At 34.7% G+C, this 23,412-nt stretch overlaps 1 protein-coding gene across 1 annotated transcript in view; it reads left to right on the top strand.

Annotated features, from left to right (window-relative positions):
• Positions 1 to 23,412, top strand: part of HDX (highly divergent homeobox) — a 172,215-nt gene that overhangs the window by 29,754 nt on the left and 119,049 nt on the right. The window contains exon 3 of the mRNA XM_032620009.1: positions 490 to 1,608. Coding sequence (XP_032475900.1) covers positions 490 to 1,608 — 1,119 coding nt within the window. The remainder of the gene's footprint in view (positions 1 to 489; positions 1,609 to 23,412) is intronic.

Below are 23,412 nucleotides of genomic sequence, written 5' to 3'. Positions count from 1 at the left end.
AATCTGAAGATGCCTAGTGTATATTTCTTTAACAATACTATGAGCATTTTCCAATGTCATTAAACATCCTACCTCTAGTATGTTTCCAATTTTTCACTATTATACATAAATATGATGAACATCTTTGCATATAAACTTTGTATACATCTAGGATTACTTTTAGGGTAAATTCCCAGAAATGAATTTACTAGGTCAAGGGATATAAACATTTTAGGGTTCTTGCTACACATTAATTGGAAGGGTTTTGAGGAAAAGAAGAATAATACAATTCTCCTATCAAAGTTCCTAGATATTTATTACGTGCTGGTCCCTCATTACCTCTGACTTTATACTTTAGTTACTTTTTCTTTTATTGTATAATTTTTCTTTTAAATTTGTATAGGCCTTGATTTTATGACAAATGAGAATATAATTTATCACATGGGAATTGTTTTTTTCTTGTTTTTTGGTTAAGAACTTTTCCATAATATCATTTTTTTATTCTTCCAGACGTGGGTTGGCAATAAGAGAAGAAAAATGAGTAGTAAGAATTCTGAATCAGGAGCAGCAACAACAGGAACTGTTTCTGGTACTCCTTTGGCAGCTCCAGACGTTACAGTCAGAAATGTGGTTAATATAGCTCCACCCTCAAGACAACAGTCTTCTTGGATATCACCCAATAATGATGTCATTGTAACTGGTATATACAGTCCAGCCAGTTCATCAAGTAGGCAAGGGACAACCAAACATACAAATACACAAATTACAGAAGCACATAAAATCCCTAGTCAGAAAACAGCCAGTAAAAATGATACTGAGTTTCAGTTGCACATTCCTGTTCAAAGACAAGTAGCACACTGTAAAAATGCCTCTCTGCTCTTAGGTGAAAAAACAATTATTTTGTCCAGACAGACAAGTGTGCTAAATGCTGGAAACTCTGTATACAATCACACAAAGAAACACTATGGAAGCTCTTCAATGCAAGCCTCTGAGTTGACGGTACCACAAAAGCCATCTGTGTGCCACCAACCTTGCAAAATTGAACCAGTCGGAATTCAAAGATCATATAAGCCTGAACACACGGGTCTAGCATCATATAACTTATGCGGGCAAAAGCCACCTATTAGAGACCCTTACTGCAGAACACAAAACTTGGAAATCCGTGAAGTATTTTCATTGGCAGTTAGTGATTACCCCCAGAGAATTCTGGGAGGAAATGCCCCACAGAAGCCTCCTAGTTCAACAGAAGGAACTTGTTTGTCCATTGCAATGGAGACTGGAGATGCTGATGATGAGTATGCCAGAGAGGAAGAGTTGGCATTGATGGGAGCACAGATACCAAGCTACTCAAGATTTTATGAAAGTGGCAGTTCCCTTCGAGCTGAGAACCAAAGTACAGTTTTGCCTGGACCAGGAAGAAATATGCCAAATTCACCAATGGTGAATATTAGAGACTTGTCAGACAATGTACTGTATCAAAACAGAGAATACCATTTGACACCACGGACCTCATTACATACAGCATCTACTACAATGTACAGTAATACAAATCCATCACGGAGTAATTTTTCTTCACATTTTGCATCATCAAACCAATTGAGGTTATCACAAAACCAAAACAATTACCAGGTAATGTGTATGTTTATTTTATAAAGGTTTTATAAAAGTTTGTTTGGTCTAAAAAATTGTGTTGGTAATCAATTAGACTTGAGATCTGGGTCACTTAACTCATATTTTGAAGTACTTTGATTTGTTTGCTTCTAAATAGTGGTTTGGGGTCAACTATTTAAAGAATCTTGTGCTTTATTTGTCACGTTTAAAAATGGTGCATCCTTTTTTTTTCATGGAATATAATAATTTTTATAACATGGTAACTATCTTCTGACATTTCAAATAGTTTTGTTCAGGAAATAATAGCCTTATGGGAAGCATGGCATTTCCTATCACTAAAATAGGACTGAATTGGCTAGACTCATCCTCTTGAACATAGATTATTCCTGTTATGACTTTTACTTGCAGTTTAGGAAGATGTCACTAGATGAGTGGTGCTTTCCCTGGGTATATAGTCAGGCAAGTCAATCATTTCTCTAGGCCACAATGGTTGAGAAATCAGAGCCTGCAGTAACTCAGCCAGCTGTTTTTTTTCTAAAAGTAAATGCTTTATTAAAACATTAAGTGCAACGTTAATCAAATTGTCTTTTTAAAAATGTTTAGAGAGAAGAGACACATTCAAAGTAAGAATTAAAGCAATTTTTGACCTGTGAAAAAAATAAGCATTATTTCTTTACTGTGTCACATATTTAGTTGTTTAGATATGCTTCAGATAATCTCAACAGTGAGGTATAAACCTACCTCAGAATATCTCTTAAGGCCATAGATCTTCTTTCTGAAAAAATCTGCTTTAGAGAATTTGAATAGCGAAGCAGGGATGTTTGCCATTTTTTCTTGCTGCTAGCTAGACCCTTTAATTTGTTCAACCACAGTATTTTTTATCTGTATTTAAAATGCTTCCAGGCTATTATCAACCAATATAAGAAACCAACTTCTCTTGACTCCTTTTATCTTATAGCTCCCTGCTACAAGATGAAAAGCATTAATAGAGTATAGGAAGTATCCCTCTGGCACCTATCTCTAACAGAATAGTACTCCATCATCATCATTAGTAGACATTTCTTATTAAGGATCTTTTCATTTTTCTGTGTTTGCTCTTTCCTAAAGCATGCTTAAAGTAACATTGAACTATACCTTTAAGATCCTTCCCAATGCCCCTTTTCATTCACCTCTTTTGTACTTTTTATTCCTTCAGCAGTGTTGTTCCTAATAATTGTAATAATAATAACATTTATGATTTGTTGAGGACCTTGCATGTACTAGGCACCATCAGTAAATTTATATACCTGATCTCATTTAATCTTCATGGCAATCTGGTCATATAAGCATTTTATCCATGTTTTAATATCTTGTCTAGAATCATACAACCAATACATGACAGAACGAGGATTCCAACTCAGAAATATATCATGTGTTTTTTTTTTTTTCTGCTTTACCATGCAGCCTAACAATTTCAACTTTATTAGAATATTTGGAGGCTTGAGAGTGCAAAGTTTAAGTTTTAATTTTTCGTAAACTGATTTCTCCCTAAAGGATAATTTAGCCTAAAAAAAAGACCTTTTTACAGTCTTTATCTTTTTTCCTGGCAGAACTTTTAAAGAAATAAAATGTATTTTATATAAAAGAACATTTTAAATGGAATAAATCTTAGCAATATTTTTGGAAAAGTAATCTCTTTAAAGAAAGACAATCTGACATAATTTAGAGCATGGGCTTAGAGCCAGACAGACTTGGATTCAAATCTAGGCTCTGCTACTTTCTACTCATGTGACCTCAGGCAAGTGTCATAACATCTCTGGGTAAGAATTTCCTAATTTGTATAATGCACTTAATAATATATACTTCACAGGAATGCTATAGATGAAATAATACAATCTGTGCAAGCTTCCGTATACATTCCCTGGCACATAAATTTTCTTGTACTTATGACATCATAGTTGGAAAGTTAATGAAACCCTGCTAGTCCAGGTCTTCTTTATATTCCATTTCAAGTAAAATATTGCACAGCCCACAGTTATCACAGTGTGATTGAGGAAGAAATAGCTGTAGTGCTGGCTGAAAGAAGATTGTGATCAGCTTTCAACCTCACTATAATCTATGTATTAAAAGCCCATATATTTCTACTTATATTATAACAGAACTCCTCCAACTTGATCTGAGACAGTATGGTAGAGAGTTTTTGCATAGAACTCTTGGGGCATCACTTTGCCCCACCTTTCTTTTTTGTTTGTTTTTATTTATATATATTTTAAATTGAAGTATAGTAGACACAATATTATATTAGTTTCATGCCCCACGTTTATTTTAATTAGTAGAGATTTTAGGGAACCAAGGTAGCCTGGGGAAGTGTAGTCCATGAAGACTAATGTTTTAGTCCATTTGGGTTTCTATTACAAAAATATCCTAGACTGGGTGACTTGAAAACCAACAAACATTTATTTCTCACAGTTCTAGAGTCTGGGAAGCCCAAGATCAAGGTGCTGGCCGATTTAGTACCTGGTGAGTGCCTGCTTCCTAATTCATAGATCGCTATCTTCTCACTGAGTCTTCATGTGTCAGAAGTAGTAAGGGAGCCCTCTGGGGTCTCTTTCGTAAGGACACTAATCCCATTCATGAGGGTTCCATTCTCACAACCTAATCACCTCCCAAAAGCTCCACCTCCAATTGCCATTACTTTGGGGATTAGGTTTCAACATATGAATTCAGCTGCGACCCAAACTCTCAGTCCATGGTAGTTATCCTCCAAGATTTTGATGGCACTCTATTACCAAGCTATATTATTAGTAGATCTGGACTTAGAAAAATAAAACCTATGACCATCTTGTCAACTTTCTAGCTATGAAACTATAAGCAAGCAAGCAATTCTCTTTAGTTTCTGACCCTGGGACTATAATATAACAGAGATATCTGCCTCTTCTCTCTGTTGTACCAGGTATCTTCAAGCCGAGGTCCTATTCCTAGAGTATAGCCTAGTTGCAAGCTATATAGGTGACTGAGTACAAACTGAGGAAATGCACGAGGATGCTAAAGAGTTGAAATCAGCTCTGTTTTGGAGTCACTTTGGAATACCATATTAAGAGTTGAAGTGATGATAAGGAAACTGTCAGGAGGTAACTATACCAGGATACTATAGCCCAGTTCTATTTCAAAATCTCTATGGGTTGACCTCACTCCTTTGGAGCTAGATTGCAACTGTATTGGTCTCCAAAGTGCCTTTCACTTTTCATATTATGTCTATGTCAGCCCATCTTGAGTGCTGTGTTGATTACAGATTAATAATTGATGATAATCTATGTGAAGATATTGGGGTATTTTGGAAAACAAGTGCTATACATTCAGGATTTTGTTGTAATTATTATTACTTAAAAATTAAATGTATTCCCAACTCTTGTGAACTTCTTAAGAACTTAGAAGTTAATAGACATAGAGCACTTTGAGGTTTCTTTAAAAGCTACTAAAAAAGTACAATGTATCCCCCACCAGTGGGAGTACTTTGGTATTACCCTCCAAATTTATTCAGTATTTGTGTGCTTAAGTTCACTTTTTAAATAAACATGGAAATTTAATAGTTGTAAAAACTTTAAACATCATGACATTCTAAACCAATAAAAATGGTATTTTGACCTGAGGAAAGTGAGGGCCAGTAAGATTGACTTTGCTAAAATAACTCTCAGGCAAATAGTAAACTTTAAAAAAGCAATAGTAATCTGTGTTGAATAGGTGTAGTTATCATGGATCATTTTTAAATGACTTTATTAAGATATAATTCACATAGTACAGCAGTCACTCATCAGAAGTGTACAATTAAATAGTTTTTAATATATTCACAGCTCTGTTCAAGCAGTACCACAATCGAATTTTAGAACATTTTGTTACTTCAAAAATAAACTACATACTGATTAGCACAACAAATCCCCCATCCCAGTACTAGACAACCGTTAATCTTTCTCTATGGATTTACCTATTCTGAATATTATTATAAGTGGAATAATACAATATAATGTTTTTTATGACTGGCTTCTTTCAGTTAGCATAATGTTTTCAAGGTCCATGCTATAGTATGTATCAGCACTTCATTCTTTTACATTGCTCTATGATATTCCATTGTGTCTATATAGCATAAATTGTTTATCCATTCATTAGTTGATGGACATTTGAGTTGTTTACATATTGTCTATTATGAATAGTGCTGCTATGGACATTCATATACAAATTTCTGTGTGGAAATGTTTTCATATCTCTTGGGTATATATCTATGAGTGCATTTCTAGTTCATATTGTAATTCTATGCTTAAAGTTTTGAGGAAATGCCAAAAGATTTTCTAAAGTTGTTGTATCACTTTACAATCCAACCATCAATGTAAAAGAATTCTAATTTCTCCACATGCTGACCAACACTTGTCATGTCATTTGATTATAGCCAGTATCATGGGTGTGAAATATCTCAGGGAGATCTTGATTTGCATTTCCCTAACAGCTAACAATGTTAACTCTCTTTTCATGTGCTTATTGGCCATTCAAATATCTTATTTGGAGAAATGTCTATTCAGAGAATTTGGGCATTTTGTAAATTGTTCTTTGAGTTGTGTTTAGATCTTCATATTCTCTATACTAGTCCTTATCAGATATATGACTTGCAAATATTTTCTCTCACTCCATATACTTCCTTTTCACTTTCTTGAGTGTATTGTTTAAACACAAATTTTAATTTTGGTGAAGTCCAATTTATCTATTTTTTTCTGTCATTACTTGTGCTTTTGGTGTTGTATCTAAGAACCTATTATCTAAGCCAAAATAACAAAGACTGACTTATATGTTTTCTTCTAAGAATTTTATACTTGTATCTTTTATACGTAGGCGTTTCAGCTGTTTTGATCTTGTTTTTGTGTATGATATGAGGTAGGAGTTCACCTTGATTATTTTGCATATAAATATCCAGCTGTCCCATCATCATTTGTTTAAAAGATTATACTTACCCCATTGAATGGTCTTGTCATCCTTCTCTAAATCAATTAATCATATGGAAGAGTTTATTTCTGGACTCTCAGTTCTATTGAATTGATATATATGTTTCTTCTTATGCTGATACAACACTGTTTGTATTACTGTACCTTTGTAGTAAGTTTTGAAATTGTGAAGTGTGAGTCCTCCAAATGTCTACTATTTTATCTAAATTATTTTAACTATTCTAGGTCCCTTAAGTTTGCATATGAATTTTAAGATCAGCTTATCAACTTCTGCAAAAACAACAGATGGAATTTTGATACAGATCATATTCAATCTGTAGATCAATTTGGGGAGTATTGCCATATTAATAATACTGTGTCTTCTGATCCATGAACATGGTATGCCTTTCCACTTACTAGGTCTTCTTTAATTTCTTTTAACAATGTGTTGTACCTTTCAGTTGTCTTGCACTTATTTTGTTAAATTTATATATAAGTATATAACTTTTAACATTATTTTAAATGGAATTTCTTTCTTAATTTAATTGTTGTTCATTGATTTTTGTGCATTCATCTTGTATCCTGAAAAAGTACTGAACTAATCTATTAGTTATATTAGACACTAGTGGATTTCTTAGGGTTGTATTTATGTAAAATCATGCCATCTATAAGCACAAATGGTTTTACTTGTGTAAAAACTTACTACATTTTCTTTTTCTTGACTAATTGCTAGAACCTCCAATCCAATGCTAAGTAGAAGTGGTAAGACATCTTTCTCTTCTTCTTAATCTTAAATGGAAAAAAATTCAGCATCTCACAATTAAATATGGTGTTACCTGTGGTATTTGTGTATATGGTCTTTATCAGGATGATAAAGAATAAAAGACCCCTTTTATTCCTGGTTTAGAGTGCTTTCATCATGAAAATGTGCTGGATTTTTGTCAAATGCTATTTCTGTATCTAAAGAGGTATATTCATGTGCACTTTTCCATTTTTTTTATATTAATATGGAGCATTACATTTCTTTAAATTTTCATTTTCTTTTTTTGGTATTTATTTTGCATATTTTTTCAGTTTTACTAAGATATAATTGACATACAGTACTGTATAAATTTAAAGTGTTCAGCATAATGATTTCATTTACATATATTGTGAAATTATTACTAAGCAATAAGTCTAGTTAACATCCATTATCTAATGTATAGATTTTAAAAAGAAAAAGAAAAAAAAATCTTTCTTTCCTTGTGATGAGAACTCTTGGGAACTACTTTCTCAACAACTTTCAAATATACCATATAGCAGCAGTGTTAACTATAGTCATGACACTGTACATTATATCCCTAGTACTTATTTATCTTGTAAGTGGAACTTTGTACCTTTTGATCATCTTCGTCCAATTCCCATTCCCCCACTTCCTGCCTCTGGGAACTGCAAATCAGATCTCCTTTTCTATGAGGCTGATTTTTTTGTCTGTTCATTTGTTTTAGATCTCACATATGAGATCATACAACTAATTGTCTTTCTCTGTCTGACTTATTTCATGTAGCATAATGCCCTTGAGGTCCATTCATGTTACTGCCAATGGCAGGATTTCATTCTTTTTTATGGCTGAATAATATTCAATTCTATATATATTTCACAACTTCTTTATCCATTAATCTGTTGATGGGCACTTAGGTTGTTTCCATGTCTTGGCTATTGTAAATAATGTTGCTATGAATTTGAGGGTGCAAATATCTTTTCAAGTTAGTGTTTTCATTTCCATTAGATATATTCCCAGAAGTGAAGTTGCTTGATTATATGGTAGTTTTATTTTTAAATTATTGAGGATCCTTAATACTGTTTTGTGTAGTGCCAGTACCAATTTACAATCCCACCAACAGTGTGCAAGTTTTCACTTTTATCCACATCTTTGACAGCATTTTTAATCTCTTGTCTTTTTGATGATAGGCATTATAAAAAGCATGAGGTGATACCTCATTGTGAGATTAATTTGCATTTACCTTATGATTAGTGATGCTGAGCACATTCCATATACTTGCTGGCTATCATTTATCTTCTTTGGAAAATATCTATTGATATTTTAATTGGATTATTAAATTGGATTATTTGTTTTCTGCTATTGAGTTGTATGAATTTTTTAATATATTTTGGATATTAACCCTTAACCAGATACATGGTTTGCAAATATTTTTTCTAATTCCATAGATTGCCCTTACATTTTATCAATCATTTCTTTTGCTGTGCAGAAGCTTTTTAGTTTGATGTAGTTCCACTTGTCTATTTTTGATTTTGTTGCTTGTGCTTTAGGTGTCATATACAAAAACATCATTGTGAAGATCCATGTCAAGGAGATTGTTTTTCTGTTTTCTTCTAGGGGTCTTATGGTTTCTAGTCTTATATTTAAGTCCTTAATCCATTCTCACTTAATTTTGGGGAGTAACGTAAGATAGTGATCTAGTTTCATTCTTTTGCATGTGAATATCCAGTTTTCCCAGCACCATTTATTGAAGAGATTGTCTTTTCTCCACTGAGTGATCTTGTCTTCATAGCTAAATATTAGTTGAACATATATGGATTGGTTCATTTCTGAGCTTTTGATTCTGCTCCATTGGTCTATGCATCTGTTTTTATGCCAGTACCATGCTGTTTTGATTACTATTGCTTCTTTCCTTCCAGTTTTATTGAGATACAATTGACATACAGCACCATATAAGTTTTAATGTGTACAGCTTAATGTTTTGACTTACATACATCATGAAATGATTACCATCATATCATATAGCCACAGATTTAAAAAAAGAACAAAGTGTTTTTCCTTGTGATGAGAACTCAGGATTTATTCTCTTAACAACTTTCATATATAGCATACAGCAGTATTAATTATATTAATCATGTTGTACATTATATCCCTAGTTCTTATTTATCTTATAACTGGAAGTTGGCACCTTTTGGACCACCTTCATCCAATTCTCCTTCTCCCCTTCCCTGACTCTGGTAACCACAAATCTGATCTCTTTCTATGAGCTTGTTTATTTGTTGGTTGAAGCATAATTGACCTACAACACTATGTGAGTTCCAGATATAAAACATAGTGAGTTGATATTTCCATACATTACAAAATGATCACCGTAATAAGTCTAGTTACCATGTCACCATACAAAGATATTACATTATTATTGACTATATTCCCCAAGCTGAACATTTCTTCCCCCTGAGTCATTTATTTTGCATCTGGAAGTTTGTACCTCTTAACTCTCACCTATTTCACTCATTCCCCACCCCCCAGCAACCACCTGTTTGTTCTCTATCTCTATGGCTCTGTTTCTGTTTTGTTATGTTTGTTCATTTGTTTTGTTTTTTAGATTCCACATATAAGTGAAATCATGTGATATTTGTCTTTCTCTGTCTGACTTATTTCACTTAGCATAATGTCCTCTAGGTCAATCCATGTCACAGATGGCAAGATTTCATTCTTTATTATGGCTGAGTAATATTACATTGTGTGTGTGTGTGTGTGTGTGTGTGTGTGTGTGTCAGATTTCTCTTTATTCAATCATCTATTGATGGGTACTTAGGTAGCTTCCATACCTTGGCTATTGTGGATAATGCTGCAATGAACATCAGGGTGCATATATATTTTTGAAATAATGTTTTTGTTTTACTCAGCAAAATACCCAGAAGTGGAATTGCTAGATCATATGGTAGTTCTATTTTTAATTTTTTGTGGATCCTCCATCTTGTTTTCCATAGTGATTACTGTAGCTTTTTAATATAGATTGAAATCAGGGAGTGTGATACCTCCTGCCTTGCTCTTTCTCTGAATTGTTTTGGCTATTTGGAGTCTTTTGTGGTTCCACATGAATTTTGGGATTATTTTCTACTTCTATAAAAAATGTTATTGGAATCTTGATAGGGACTGCATTGAATCTATAGATGGCTTTGAGTAGTACTGACACTTTAACAATATTAATTTTTCCAATCCATGAACACAGGATACTGTTTTGCTTATTTGTGCCTTCTATTTCTTTCATTAATGTCCTGTAGTTTTCAGAGTAGACATCTTTCACCTCCTTGGTTTAATACATTCCTAAGTATTTTACTTTTTCTTTAACTTAATTAATTAATTAATTAATGGCTCTGCTGGTTCTTCATTTCTGTGCAAGGGCTTTCTCTAGTTGTGGCAAGCAGGGGCCACTCTTTATTGCAGTGTGTGGGCCCCTCACTATCACAGCCTCTCTTGTTGTGGAGCACAGGCTCCATATGCACAGGCTCAGTAATTGTGGCTCAAGGGCCCAGTTGCTCCACGGCATGTGGAATCTTCCCAGACCAGGGCTCGAACCTGTGTCCCCTGCATTGGCAGGCAGATTCTCAACCGCTGCACCACCAAGGAAGCCTTATTTTATTGTTTCAATGCTATTATAAATGGGATTGTTTTCTTTTTCAGATAATTCAATTGTTAGTGTATATAAATGTTACTGATTTTTATATGTTAATGTTGTCTCAGTCTACTTTACTGAATTCATGAATTAACTCCAACAGTTTTTTTGTGAACTCTAGGGTTTTCTATACATAAAATTTTGTCATGTGAAAATAGAGCCAATTTTATTTCTTCCTTTCCACTTGTGATGTCTTTTATCTTTTTTTCTTGCCCTATTACTCTGGCTAGGACTTCCAGTACTAGCTTGAATAAGAGTGATGAGCGTCAACACCATTGTCTTATTCCTGATCTGAAAAGTAAGGCTTTCAACCTTTCACCATTGAGTATAATGTTAGCTGTGGGCTTTTCATATATGGTCTCTTTATGTTTAAGTGTGTTCATTCTATATCTAATTTGCTAAAAGTTTTTACCATGAGGATTCTGATGTCACCCATATGGCAAAATAGGTTGTTCCTGACTTCACTTCCCCTCACAACAAAAACAACTAACAAGAAATGAAAACTAACAACACCTAGCAACTCAAGAATAAGACACTACTGAGAGAATCCTTGCACATGGAGATAAGGATGAATCATCCTGCTGCACCACAGAGATCAAGACAGACTGCATTAGAAGGGTAAGAGAAGGAGCTACATATAGATTGCATTGTCTCTCACCCAGGCCAGCACAGCACCATGTGGACAGGTCTCGGCTGAGCCTTTGGTTCCTCTAGTGGAAAGAGAGAAAATAGGGTGACAACCAGCCCACCCCCAGCATTGTTCAGCACTTTGAAGGAGCAACTACTCTGCAACATGGACGTTCTCATGGGAATCTGTGTGGCTTGACCACTGGGAATCTGAATGTGATGGGGGGAGAAGCTTGCAGAAACCAACATACAGATCTTGGAAGACTGCATTCATACTTGCAAATATGATAGTATATTTGCTATATAGTAATCCCAACCAGCAGCTTTGCGCATATGAAGGACCAAATAGTAATCCCACCCAGCAGCTCTGCTCATCTCCGGAACCAAGTTGGAGCTGCATTCTGACCATGGAACATGGCAGGGTAAAGATCTGCCTGATTTGGATTCTCAAAGAGGAGTTTTGCTGACACACCTGCTGTGGAGAGTGCCTTCTGGCCCCGTCTGCCCAGAAGGGCTGGTGACAACTCTTGGAAGCTGTGAGGCTCAGTAACACTTGAGGTAAGAGGTGGGCAGATAGAGCCAGTAGTTGGCAGAACAACATCAGTGGTCCTGTTCAGTAAGGGAACTTGAGGTATGGGTTGGCTTTGGTTAAGACAACAAACAAAGAGGCTTTCTGACCTTGGAGATGATTCTTTTGCTTAACCTAGGCAGGGAAAATAATTCACAGCCCCACCCATTTCTGAATATAACCTTCAGTCCAACTGAAGAGGGAACCTAACCCAGTGCACATGAGAAGGTATATAGCCCATCCAACAGCCTGCTTACAGTAGAACTTAGGTAGAGAGCACAGCCATGGCTTCCTCTAGCTGCAGAAGAAAATCTGTAGCCCTGTATGGCCACAGAAATCAGAACATAGACTTGCCTGATTTTGGTCCTCAAACAAGGTAATATGCAAATTGTGGGGTCTTTACTGCTGCCCTGACAAGGCAGGGAATCAAATTCATAGCAATGCTTACACTGGAATATAAATCCCAGACCTAAACACTTAGTTAACGTGAACAAAGGGTCCAAGCAACTGCAGAGCACTTTCTATAGCCTCACATAGGTAGGAAACCAAGCCAGTGGTTCTATCCAACTATTCTGAACCAGTGGCACACACCTGTATCTCTGTCCTCAGAGCTCTCGGACAGTGACCTTGCCCAAAAATAGACCCTGATGAAAGTCCCACTTGCTCAAGGACATTACCAGCAGACATGCCCAGAAATCCAACCTGAGTTGATGGGTGAAGAACTATCTCTGCCAAAGAGAAACTTTAAAGTCTGAGAGAGGAAACCACTTACTCAAATGCACAGATACCATCTTAAGGAATCAAGGATCACTAAAAAATTAGGTAAATGTGACATCACCAAAGGAAAATAATATAGCTCCAATAACTGACCCTAAAGAAATAAAGACCTATGAACTGTCAGAAATAATTCAGTGATCATCTTAAGGAAGTTTAATTTACTATGCAAAACCACAGAGAAACAACTTAATGAAATAAGGGAAATAATGTATAAACAAAACAAGTTCAATGAGGAAATAACAAGCATCAAAAAAACCCAAACAAACAGAAATCCTAGAGTTGAAAAATAAAATAACTGAAGTGAAAAATTCAGTAGAGGTTAAAAAAATAGATTTGAAGATAAAGAAGAAACATTCAGTGACCTGGAGGACAGGACAATGGAAATTACCCAGAGAAGCAAAAAGAAAAAAGAATGAAAAAGAGTGAAGAAAGCGATGGGAATTATGGGATATGATGAAAAGCAAAATATTCATATCATGAGAATTCCAGAAGGATAAGGGAAAGATACAGGGACAGAAAATATATTCATAGCAATAATGGTTCAAAATTTCCCAACCCTAAGGAGAGGAAAGGACAGCTAGAGGCATGAGGCCCAAAGAATCTCAAACAGGTTGAACCTGAATAGGACCACAGTAAGAAACATTATGATTCAATTCACAGAAGTCAAAGGCAAAGATAGAATTTTAGAGTACAAAAAAAAGAGAGTAGTTACATAAAAAAGAATACTCATACAACTATTGGTAGATTTTTCAACAAAAATTGTTCAGGCCTGGAGAGACTGGGATGACATATTCAAAATATTGAAATAAAATAAGTCAACCAAGTATTCTATACCAGCAAAGATGTCCATCTGAAACAAAGGAGGGATAAAGACTTTCCAGAACAAATGAAAGCCAGTGGAGTTCATTACCACCACACCTGCCTTACAAGAAATGCTAGAGTTCTTTAAGTGGAAGTAAACAGACACTAATTAAGAACATACATTAAAAGGTAGCATAAATCTCACTGGCAATATTAAATAAATAGTCATAGCTATAGCCTGCAATATGGTAATAGCAGTGCATAATTTACTTACAACTAGTTTAAAAGTTAAAAACATAGCCAAAGTAAACATAACTGCAATAATATGTTATTAGTTACACAATATTAAAAAAACTTGTAAATTTTAACAACAACAACCATATGAAATGTAAAGGGAAAGAGAATTAAAAGTGTAAAATTAAGAAATTCTATTAAAGTTAAGTTTATCAGTTTAAAATAAGGTATTATATACTTAAGATATTTTAAGTAAGCCTCATGTTCAGCATGAGGGTAAATCCTGTAGTAATTACACAAAAGAACATGATAAAGAATTCAAAGCATGCTGATATCAAATGAGACAAAAACACAAAAAAGACAGCAGCATAAAATACAAGGTACAACGGATCTACAAAGTATTCAGAAAACAACTTTGAAAATGGCAATAGTAAGTGCTTACCTATTAATAATTATTTTTAATATAAACAGAATAAATTCTTCAATTAAAAGACATGGAAAGTCTGAATGAATGAAAGAACAAGATCCAATAATATGCTGCCTACAAGAGGCTCACTTTAGGCTTAAAGACACACATAGATTAACAGAGAACAGATGGAGAAAAGACATTTTAAGCAAATAGTAACCAAAAGCAAGCACAGGTAGCAATACTTATATCAAACAAAATAGACTTTAAAGTGAAAATGGTAAAAGGAGACAAAGAGTGTCATATAATGATAAAAGGGTCAATCCATCAAGAAGATAGAACAGTTGTAAATATGTATGAACCCAACATTAGAGCATCTAAATATATAAAGGAAAAACTAACAGAGCTGAAGAAGAAATAAACAGTAATAAAATAATAGTTAGGGACTTTATACCTCACTCTCAGCAATGGATATAGCATCCAGAGAGAGAAACAATAAGAAAACAGTGCACATGAACAATAGTATACCAAATAAACCTAACAGACATACACAGAACATTCTAACAACAGCAGAGTACACATTCTTCTCAAGCACACATAGAACATTTTCTAGGATAGACCATATGTTAGGCCACAAAACAAGTCTTAGCACATTCAAGAAGATTTACATCATACCAAGTATTCTCTGACCACAGTGGCATGAAACTAGAAATCAATAACAAGAGGAAAACTGGAAAATTTAAGAACAAAATGAAATTAAACAACTCTCCTGAATAACCAAAGAATCAGAGAAGTAATTAAAAGGGAAATAAGTTTCTCAGACAAACTAAAATGGAAACACAACATACTAGCACTTGTGGGATTCAGCAAAAGCAGTTCTAAGAGGGAAATTCATAGCAATAAATGTCTACATATTAAGAAGCAATTAAGATTGCAAGTAAACAACCTAATTCTATGCCTCAAGGAACTAGAAAATGAAAAACAAACTGAGCCAAAAGGTAGTAGATGGAAAGAAATAATCAATATAAGATCAGAAATAAATGAAATAGAGAACAGGAAAAAATAAGAAATATTAAAAAAATCAAGAGATAGTTCTTTGAAAAGTCAAACAAATTTGAGAAACCTTTAGCTATACTACACAAGGATAAAAGAGAGAAACCAAATCAACAAAATTATAACTGAAAAAGGAAACATTACTATTGACACCACAGAAATACAAAGGATCATGAGGCTACTATGAACAAGTATACACAAAAAATTGCACAACGTAGAAATGGAAAAATTCTTACAAGCATACAACTTGCCAAGACTGAATCAGGAAGAGAAAGATATCTGAAAAGATAAATTGCTAATAAAATGATTGAATCAGTAATCAAAAATCTCTCAATGAATAAAGGCCCAGGACCATTTGGCTTCTCCAGTGAATTTTACCTAACATTAAAAAAAGCATTAACTCCTATCTGTCTCAAACTCTTCCAAAAAAAATCATAGTAGAGAACACCCACAAACTCATTTTAAGAAAGCAGTATTGTCCTGATACTAAAACCAGTAAAAAGGATACTGCTGGAAAAGAAAACTGCAGGCCAATATCCCAGATGAATATAAATGCAAAAATTATCAATAAAATAATAGAAAACTGAATTCAGCAGTATATTAAAATTATGATTCACCATGATCAAGTGGGAATTATCCCTGGGATGCAAGGATATTTCAACATATCCTTGTTCAACATATTCAACAATTATATTCAACATATCCTATGTTCAACATATTCAACGTATTTAACATCAATATGTTGGTGTTAATCAACATATTGTTACCATACATTAATAAAATGCAAAAAAAGAATCATGTGAACATCTCAATAGACACAGAAAAAAACATTTAACAAAACTGAACACCCATTCATGATAAAAACATTTGTTAATTTAAAATGAAGCAAGTTAAATTATTTAATTTTTTAAGGGACACACATCACTGTATAAGTTTAAGGCTTAGAACATGATGGTTTGATTTACATATATTGTGAAATAATTATCATAATAGGTTCAGCTAACATCCATATTCTCATATAAATAGAATAAAAATATTTCTTATAGTGACAACTCTTATGACTATTTAACAACTTACATCTTTATAATACATCAATGTTAACTATCATCATGATGTTGTACATTATATCCCTAGTATTTATGTATCTTATAACTGGAAGTTTGTAACTTTTGACCACCTTCCTCCATTTCTCCCTCCTCCCACATTCCAACTTTGGTAAACACAGTCTAATCTTTTTCTATGAATTTGGTGATTTTTTTTATTTTGTAGTTTCCACATATAAGTGAGATTATACAGCATTTCATTCTCTGACTTATTTCACTTAGCATAATGCCTTCAAGTACCTACATGGTGTTACAAATTATATGGTTTCCTTGTTTTTTTTTATGTCTGAATAATATTCTATGGTATATATATATACCACACCTGCTTTACCCATTCATGCATCAACTGACAGGTTATTTCCATTTTTTTTAAAACAAATCTGTAATTTATGTATTTTTAACATCTTTTTGGAGTATAATTGCTTTACAATGTTGTGTTAGTTTCTGCTAACAAATTAACAAAGTGATTCATCTATGTATACACATATATCCCCATATCCCCTCCCTCTTGTGTCTCCCTCCAACCCTCCCTATTCCAACCCTCTAGGTGGTCACAAAGCACTGAGCTGATCTCACTGTGCTATGCAGCTGCTTCCCACTAGCTATCTATTTTATACTTGGTAGTGTATATCTGTCCATGCTACTTTCTTACTTCATCCCGACTTACCCTTCCCCTGCCCCATGCCATATCTTCAGGTCCATTTTCTAAGTCTGTGTCTTTATTCTTCTCCTGCCCCTAGCTTCATCAGAATCACTTTTTATTTACATTTCATATATATGTATTACCATACGGTATTTGTTGTTTCTTTCTGACACACTTCACTCTGTATGACAGACTCCAGGTGCATCTACCTCACTGCAAGTAACTCAATTTCATTTCACTTTATGGCTGAGTAATATTCCATTGTATATATGTACCAAAACTTCTTTATCCATTCATTTGTCAATGTACATTTACATTGATTCCATGTCCTGGCTAATGTAAATAGTGCTGCAATGAACATTGTGGTACATGTCTGTTTTTGAATTATGGTTTTCTCAGGGTGTATGCCCAGTAGTAGAATTGCTGGGTCATATGGTAGTTCTATTTTTAGTTTTCTAAGGAACCTCCATACTGTTCTCCATAGTGAACATATCAATTTGCATTCCCACAAACAGTGCAAGAGGGTTCCCTTTCCTCCACACCCTCTCCAGCATTTATTGTTTGTAGATTTTTTTATGATGGCCATTCTGACTGGTGTGAGGTATTACCTCATTGTAGTTTTGATTTGCATTTCTCTAATGATTAGTGATGTTGAGCATTCTTTCATGTGCTTGCTGGCAATCTGTATATCTTCTTTGGAGAAATGTCTATTTAGGTCTTCTGCTCATTTTTGGATTGGGTCGTTTGTTTTTTGGATATTGAGCTGCATGTGTTGCTTGTATATTTTAGAGATTAATCCTTTGTCACTTGCTTCATTTGCAAATATTTTCTCTCATTCTGAGTATTCTCTTTTTGTCTTGTTTATGGTTTCCTTTGCTGTGCAAAAGTCTTTAAATTTCATGAGGTCCCATTTGTTAATTTTTGGTTTTATTTCCTTTTTTCTAGGAGGTGAGTCAAAAAAGGATATTGCTGTGATTTATCTCATAGAGTGTTTTGCCTATGCTTTCCTCTAAGAGATTAATAAGGTTTGGCCTTACATTTAGGTCTTTAATCCATTTAGAGTTTATTTTTGTGGATGGTGTTAGGAAGTGTTCTAATTTCATTCTTTTACATGCAGTTGTCCAGTTTTCCCAGCACCACATATTGAAGAGGCTGTCCTTTCTCCATAGTATATTCTTGCCTCCTTTATCAAAAATAAGATGACCATATATGCCTGGATTTACTTCTGGGCTTTCTATCCTGTTCCACTTACCTATATTTCTGTTTTTGTATCAGTGCCATACTGCCTTGAATAATTAGCTTTGCAATATAGTAAGAAGTCATGGAGCCTGATTCCTCCACCTCCAGTTTTTTTCTTTCAAGATTGCTTTGGCTATTCAGGATCTTTTGAGTTTTCATACAAATTGTGAAATTTTTTGTTCTAGTTCTGTGAAAAATTCCATTGGTAGTTTGATAAAGATTGCATTGAATCTGTAGATTGCTTTGGGTAGCATAATCATTTTCACAATGTTGATTCTTCCAGTTCAAGAACATAGTATATCTCTCCATCTGTTTGTATTGTATTTAATTTCTTTCATCAATGTCTTATAGTGTTCTGCATACAGGTCTTTTGTCTCCTTAGGTAGATTTATTCCTAGGTATTTTATTCTTTTAATTGCAATGGTAAATGGGAGTGATTCCTTAATTTCTCTTTCAGATTTTTCATTAGTGTGTAGGAATGCAAGAGATTTCGGTACATTAATTTTGTATCCAGCTACTTTACCAAATTCATTGATCAGCTCTAGTAGTTTTCTGGTAGAATCTTTAGGATTCTCTAGATATAGTGTCATGTAATCTGCAAAGAGTGACAGCTTTAATTTTTGTTTTTTTTCCAATTTGGATGCATTTTATTTCTTTTTCTTCTCTGATTGCTTTGGCTAAAACTTCCAAAACTATGTTGAATAATAGTGGTGACAGTGGGAAACCTTGTCTTGTTCCAGACCTTAGAGGAAATGGTTTCAGTTTTTCACCATTGAGAATGATGCTGGCTGAAGGATTGTCATATATAGTCTTTATTATGTTAAGGTAGGTTCCCTCTATGACTACTTTCTAAAGAGTTTTTAACATAAATGGGTGTTGAATTTTGTCAAAACCTTTTGCTCCATCTATTGAGATTATCAAAAGATTTTATCCTGCCATTTTTTTCTTTTTTTTCGGTATGCGGGCCTCTCACTGTTGTGGTGTCTCCCGTTGTGGAGCACAGGTTCCAGATGCGGAGGCTCAGTGGCCATGGTTTACGGGTCCAGCCACTCCATGGAATGTGGGATCCTCCCAGAGTGGGGCACGAACCTGTGTCCCCTGCATCGGCAGGTGGACTCTCAAACACTACCCCACCAGGGAAGCTCTATCCTTCTGTTTTTTTATATGGTTTATCACATTGATTGATTTGCTTATATTGATGAATCCTTGCATTCCTGGGATAAACCCCACTTGATCATGGTGTATGATCCTTTGAATGTGCTACTGGATTCTGTTTGCTAGTATTTTGTTGAGGAGGTTTGCATCTATATTCCTCAGTGATATTGCCCTGTAGTTTTCTTTTTTTGTGACATCTTTGATTGGCTTTGGTATCAAGGTGATGGTGGCCCCATAGAATGAGTTTGGGAGTGTTCCTCCCTCTGCTGTATTTTGGAAGACTTTGCAAAGAATAGGTGTTAATTCTTCTCTAAATGTTTCATAGAAGTTCACTGTGAAGCCATCTGGTCCTGGACTTTTGTTTGTTGGAAGATATTATTTTTTTTACATCTTTATTGCAGTATAATTACTTTACAATGGTGTGTTAGTTTCTGGTTTATAACAAAGTGAATCAGTTATACATATACATATGTTCCCATATCTCCTCCCTCTTGCGACTTCCTCCCTCCCACCCTCCCTATCCCACCCCTCCAGGTAGTCACAAAGCACTGAGCTGATCTCCCTGTGCTATGCAGCTACTTCCCACTAGCTATCTACCTTACATTTGGTAGTGTGTATAACTCAATGCTATTCTCTCACTTTGTCACAGCTTACCCTTCCCCCTCCCCATATCCTCAAGTCCATTCTCTAGTAGGTCTGTATTTTATTCCCATCTTACACCTAGGTTCTTCATGACATTTTTTTTTTAGATTCCATATATATGTGGTAGCACATGGTATTTGTCTTTCTCTTTCGGACTTACTTCACTTTGTATGACAGACTCTAGGTCCATTCATCTCACTACAAAAAACTCAACTTCATTTCTTTTTATGGCTGAGTAATATTCCATTGTATATATGTGCCACATCTTCTTTATCCATTCATCCGATGATGGGCACTTAGGTTGTTTCCATCTACTGGCTATTGTAAACAGAGGTGCAATGGAAATTTTGGTACATGACTCTTTTTGAATTATGCTTTTTCAGGGTATATGCCCACTCGTGAGATAGCTGGGTCACATGGTATTTATATTTGTAGTCTTTTAAGGAACATTAATACTGTTCTCCGTAGTGGCTGTACCAATACACATTCCCACGAGCAGTTCAAGAGTCTTCCCTTTTCTCCACACCCTCTCCAGCATTTATTGTTTATAGATATCTTGTTGATGGCCATTGTGACTGTTGTGAGATGATGTCTCGTTGTAGTTTTGATTTGCATTTCTCTAATGATTAATGATGTTGAGCATTCTTTCATGTGTTTGTTGGCAGTCTATATAACTTCTTTGGAGAAATGTCTATTTAGGTCTTCTGCCCATTTTTGGATTGGGTTGTTTGTTTTTTTGTTATTGAGATGCATGAGCTGCTTGTAAATTTTGGAGATTAATCCTTTGTCAGTTGCTTCATTTGCAAATATTTTTTTCCCATTCTGCGGGTTGTCTTTTGGTCTTGTTTATGGTTTCCTTTGCTGTGCAAAAGCTTTGAAGTTTCATTAGGTCCCATTTGTTTATTTTTGTTTTTATTTCCATTCCTCTAGGAGGTGGGTCAAAAAGGAGCTTTCTGTGATTTACGTCATAGAGTGTACTGCCTATGTTTTCCTCTAAGAGTTTTATAGTTTCTGGCCTTACATTTAGGTCTTTAACCCATTTTGAGCATATTTTTGTGTATGGTGTTAGGGAGTGATCTAATCTCATACTTCTACAGGTACCTGTCCAGTTTTCCCAGCACCACTTATTGAAGAGGCAGTCCTTTCTCCACTGGACATTCCTGCCTCCTTTACCAAAGATAAGGTGACCATATGTGCATGCGTTTATCTCTGGGCTTTCTTTCCTGTTCCATTGATCTATATTTCTGTTTTTGTGCCAGTACCATACTGTGTTGAATACTGTAGCTGCGCAGTATAGCCTGAAGTTAGGAAGCCTGATTTTTCCAGCTCTGTTTTACATTCTCAAGATTGCTTTGGCTATTCGGGGTCTTTTGTGTTTCCATACAAATTGTGAAATTTTTTGTTCTAGTTCTGTGAAAAATGCCAGTGTTATGATATGTTTGATAGGGATTGCATTGAATCTGTAGATTGCTTTTGGTAGTAGAGTCATTTTCACAATCTTGATTCTTCCAATCCAAGGACATGGTATTTCTCTCCATCTATTTGTATCATCTTTAGTTTCTTTCATCAGTGTCTTATAATTTTCTGCATACAGGTCTCTTGTCTCCTTAGGTAGGTTTATTCCTAGATATTTTACTCTTTTTATTTCAGTGGTAAATGGGAGTGTTTTCTTGATTTCACTTTCAGATTTTTCATCATTAGTGTATAGGAATGCCAGAGATTTCTGTGCATTAATTTTTATCCTGCTAGTTTACCAAATTCATTGATTAGCTCTACTAATTATCTGGTAGCATCTTTAGCATTCTCTATGAATAGTATAATGTCATCTGCAAACAGTTACATCTTTACTTCTTTTCCGATTTGTATTCCTTTTATTTCCTTTTCTTCTCTGATTGCTGTGGCTGAAACTCCCAAAACTATGTTGAATAAGTGTTATGAGAGTAGGCAACCTTGTCTTGTTCCTGATATTAGTGGAAATGCTTTCAGTTTTTCACCATTGCGGATGATGTTGGCTGTGGGCCTGTCATATATGGCCTTTATTATGTTGAGGAAAGTTCCCTCTATGCCTACTTTCTGGAGGGTTTTATCATAAATGGGTGTTGAATTTTGTAGAAAGCTTTCTCTGCATCTATTGAGATGATCATATGGTTTTGATGCTTCAACTTTTTAATAAGTTGTATCCCGTTGATTGATTTGCATATACTGAAGAATCCTTGCATTCCTGGAATAAACCCCACGTGATCATGGTGTATGATCCTTTTCATGTGCTTTTGGATTCTGTTTGCTAGTATTTTGTTGAGGATTTTTGCATCTATGTTCATCAGTGATATTGGCCTGTAGTTTTCTTTCTTTGTGACATCCTTGTGTGGTTTTGTTATCAGGGTGATGGTGGCCTTGTAGAATGAGTTTGGGAGTGTTCCTCCCTCTGCTATATTTTGGAAGAGTTTGAGAAGTATAGGTGTTTGCTCTTCACTAAATGTTTGATAAAATTCGCCTGTGAAGCCATCTGGTCCTGGGCTTTTGTTTTTTGGAAGATTTTTAATCACAGTTTCAATTTCAGTGCTTGAGATTGGTCTGTTCATATTTTCTATTTCTTCCTGATTCAGTCTTGGCAGGTTGTGCATTTCTAAGAATTTGTCCGTTTCTTCCAGGTTGTCCATTCTATTGCAATAGAGTTGTTTGTAGTGTTCTCTCATGATCTTTCTTATTTCTGCAGTGTCATTTGTTACTTCTCCTTTTTCATTTCTGATTCTATTGGTTTGAGTCTTCACCCTTATTTTGTTGATGAGTCTGGCTAATGGTTAATCAATTTTGTTTATCTTCTCAAAGAACCAAGTTTTAGTTTTATTGATCTTTGCTATCATTTCCTTCATTTCTTTTTCATTTATTTCTGATCTGATCTTTATGATTTCTGTCTTTCTGCTAATTTTGTGTTTTTTTGTTCTTCTTTCTCTAATTGCTTTATGGGCAAGGGTAGGTTGTTTATGCGATATGTTTCATGTTTATTAAGGTAAGATTGTATTGCAATAACCTTCCCTTTTAGAACTGCTTTTGCTGCATCCCATAGATTTTGGGTCGTATTTCTGCTGTCATTTGTTTCTAGGCATTTTTTTATTTCCTCCGTGATTTCTTCAGTGATCACTTCGTTATTATGTAGTGTATTGTTTAGTCTCCATGTGTTTGTATTTC

The sequence above is a fragment of the Phocoena sinus genome, chromosome X (genome assembly GCF_008692025.1).
Source record: "Phocoena sinus isolate mPhoSin1 chromosome X, mPhoSin1.pri, whole genome shotgun sequence".
NCBI lineage: Eukaryota > Metazoa > Chordata > Mammalia > Artiodactyla > Phocoenidae > Phocoena > Phocoena sinus.
This window is presented reverse-complemented; position numbering and strand designations above follow the sequence as displayed.